We start from the raw sequence: 1440 nt of genomic DNA, 5'->3' as shown, positions 1-1440 counted from the left end.
GCCCAGAGTCCTGAAGCAGGAGCTGCCGGGCCCCTGGGCCAGGGGAGTGGAGGGGCGGGCGGGGCTGCCATGGGCTCGCCGACAACGGGGTTCGCAAAGCGCCCGCGCACCCCCCACCCCAGCCCAGCTGGGCCGCCCCCGCCTCCCCAGCCCGCTGCCGGCGCGGTCCTCACGCTGCTGTTTCCAAATATAAACCCTTCGGCTGTGTCAGGCTCTTTGATTTCTGCGGCTGTCAGGACGTGTTCGCAGGTAAATGTGCCCCAGGTTAGTCTTAGCGAGCTCCCTGGCCGGGGACCAGGAGCACACCTGTCAGGTGCGCCCTCACCCGCGGGAGCGCGCGCGTGTGGAGAGCCCCGCCCAGCCGGAGCGCAGGCCGGCGGGCGCAGCGCCTTCCTGGCGCTCTCGGGGCACTCGCGGTCAGTGCCGGGCAGGCAGGCAGTCCTTCCCTGGGCGAGAGCGCGGGCACCTCCTCACGGCTCCTCATGCGAATCTGGGAAAACGCCGGCAGGGCTGTTCCTCCAGGGCCCGCGGTCCGTGGACAGCAGGGCTGGCGAGCTCTCCTCCCACAGGCCGGGCGTCCGGAGGCCCCAGGACAGGCCACCTCGCCCTTGCGCCCGGAGCCCTTCCAAGCATGCTGCCCAGAGCTCCGAGACAAAGGAGCGGCTCTCGGCCCTTTGCCCAGCGCCCCTCTCCCCTGCACTGGGCTGCGGCCAGCCTCCTGGGCCTGGGGTCTCCGCAGCGTCAGGGCCCCCGACGGGCGGCTGCAGAGACCCCACAGACCCTGAGGTCAGTGCCAGGACACCTGGGTGTGTTTAAAAGCCAGTCTGGACACTAGGCTAGTGCCTGATTCGAGGAGGACACAGCGGCTGGGTGGCCTCCCACTGCCCCTGGCCCACTGTCCTCCACGTGCAGCCCAAGTCCTGGGCCCTAAGCACCCCATTCCCGGACTCTTGACACCTTGATGCCCACAGGTCCCAGGGAGGTGGCCGGACTAGCCGGAGGAAAAAGCCCCCAAGGCCAGAAACCTGCGGGACGCGATGGCCCCGGTCCAGAGGGAGGGCCGAGGGTGGGGGCGCGAGCAGGAGTGACCCAGAAGTAAGGGCGAGAGGTAAACGCAGGGCGACCACGAAGGCCTGGCTGGCCACCCCTTGGTTTGCGGCGCAGGGAGGCCCCGTTCTTCGTGCTTCCGCCTGTGCCTTTCTCCCTTTGAACGCACACGCGCGGGGTGGGGCCCACCTCGCCCGCTGTCCCCGGCAGCGGCGTCCTCAGCCTCAGCCACCGCGGTCCAGGAACGAGATGGCCAGTGCGCCCTGAGCAGTTCTGCGGGTGCCAACCGGTCCCCGGCGCAGCGCTCCCGCGACCTGCGCAAGGTCCGGTGGCTGGCAGGGTCCAGCCTGGGGCAGGTGTCGGTCCCGCCCGTCCCGCTCTAGCCCCGCCCCC

The 1440-nt window shown here is 70.5% G+C and overlaps 1 protein-coding gene across 1 annotated transcript in view; it reads left to right on the top strand.

The window, feature by feature from the left end:
* Positions 1-1430, top strand: part of IRX2 (iroquois homeobox 2) — a 67353-nt gene extending 65923 nt beyond the window's left edge. Inside the window, exon 12 of the mRNA XM_012721733.1 lies at positions 1258-1430. Within this exon, the coding sequence (XP_012577187.1) occupies positions 1258-1430 (173 nt within the window). The remainder of the gene's footprint in view (positions 1-1257) is intronic.
* The last annotated feature ends 10 nt before the right edge of the window (positions 1431-1440 follow it).

This window comes from Condylura cristata, unplaced genomic scaffold (genome assembly GCF_000260355.1).
Source record: "Condylura cristata isolate star-nosed mole 26May11 unplaced genomic scaffold, ConCri1.0 scaffold00007, whole genome shotgun sequence".
NCBI classification, from domain to species: Eukaryota; Metazoa; Chordata; class Mammalia; order Eulipotyphla; family Talpidae; genus Condylura; species Condylura cristata.
Note: the sequence above shows the minus strand (reverse complement) of the source record. Positions and strands in the feature narration are given on the sequence as shown.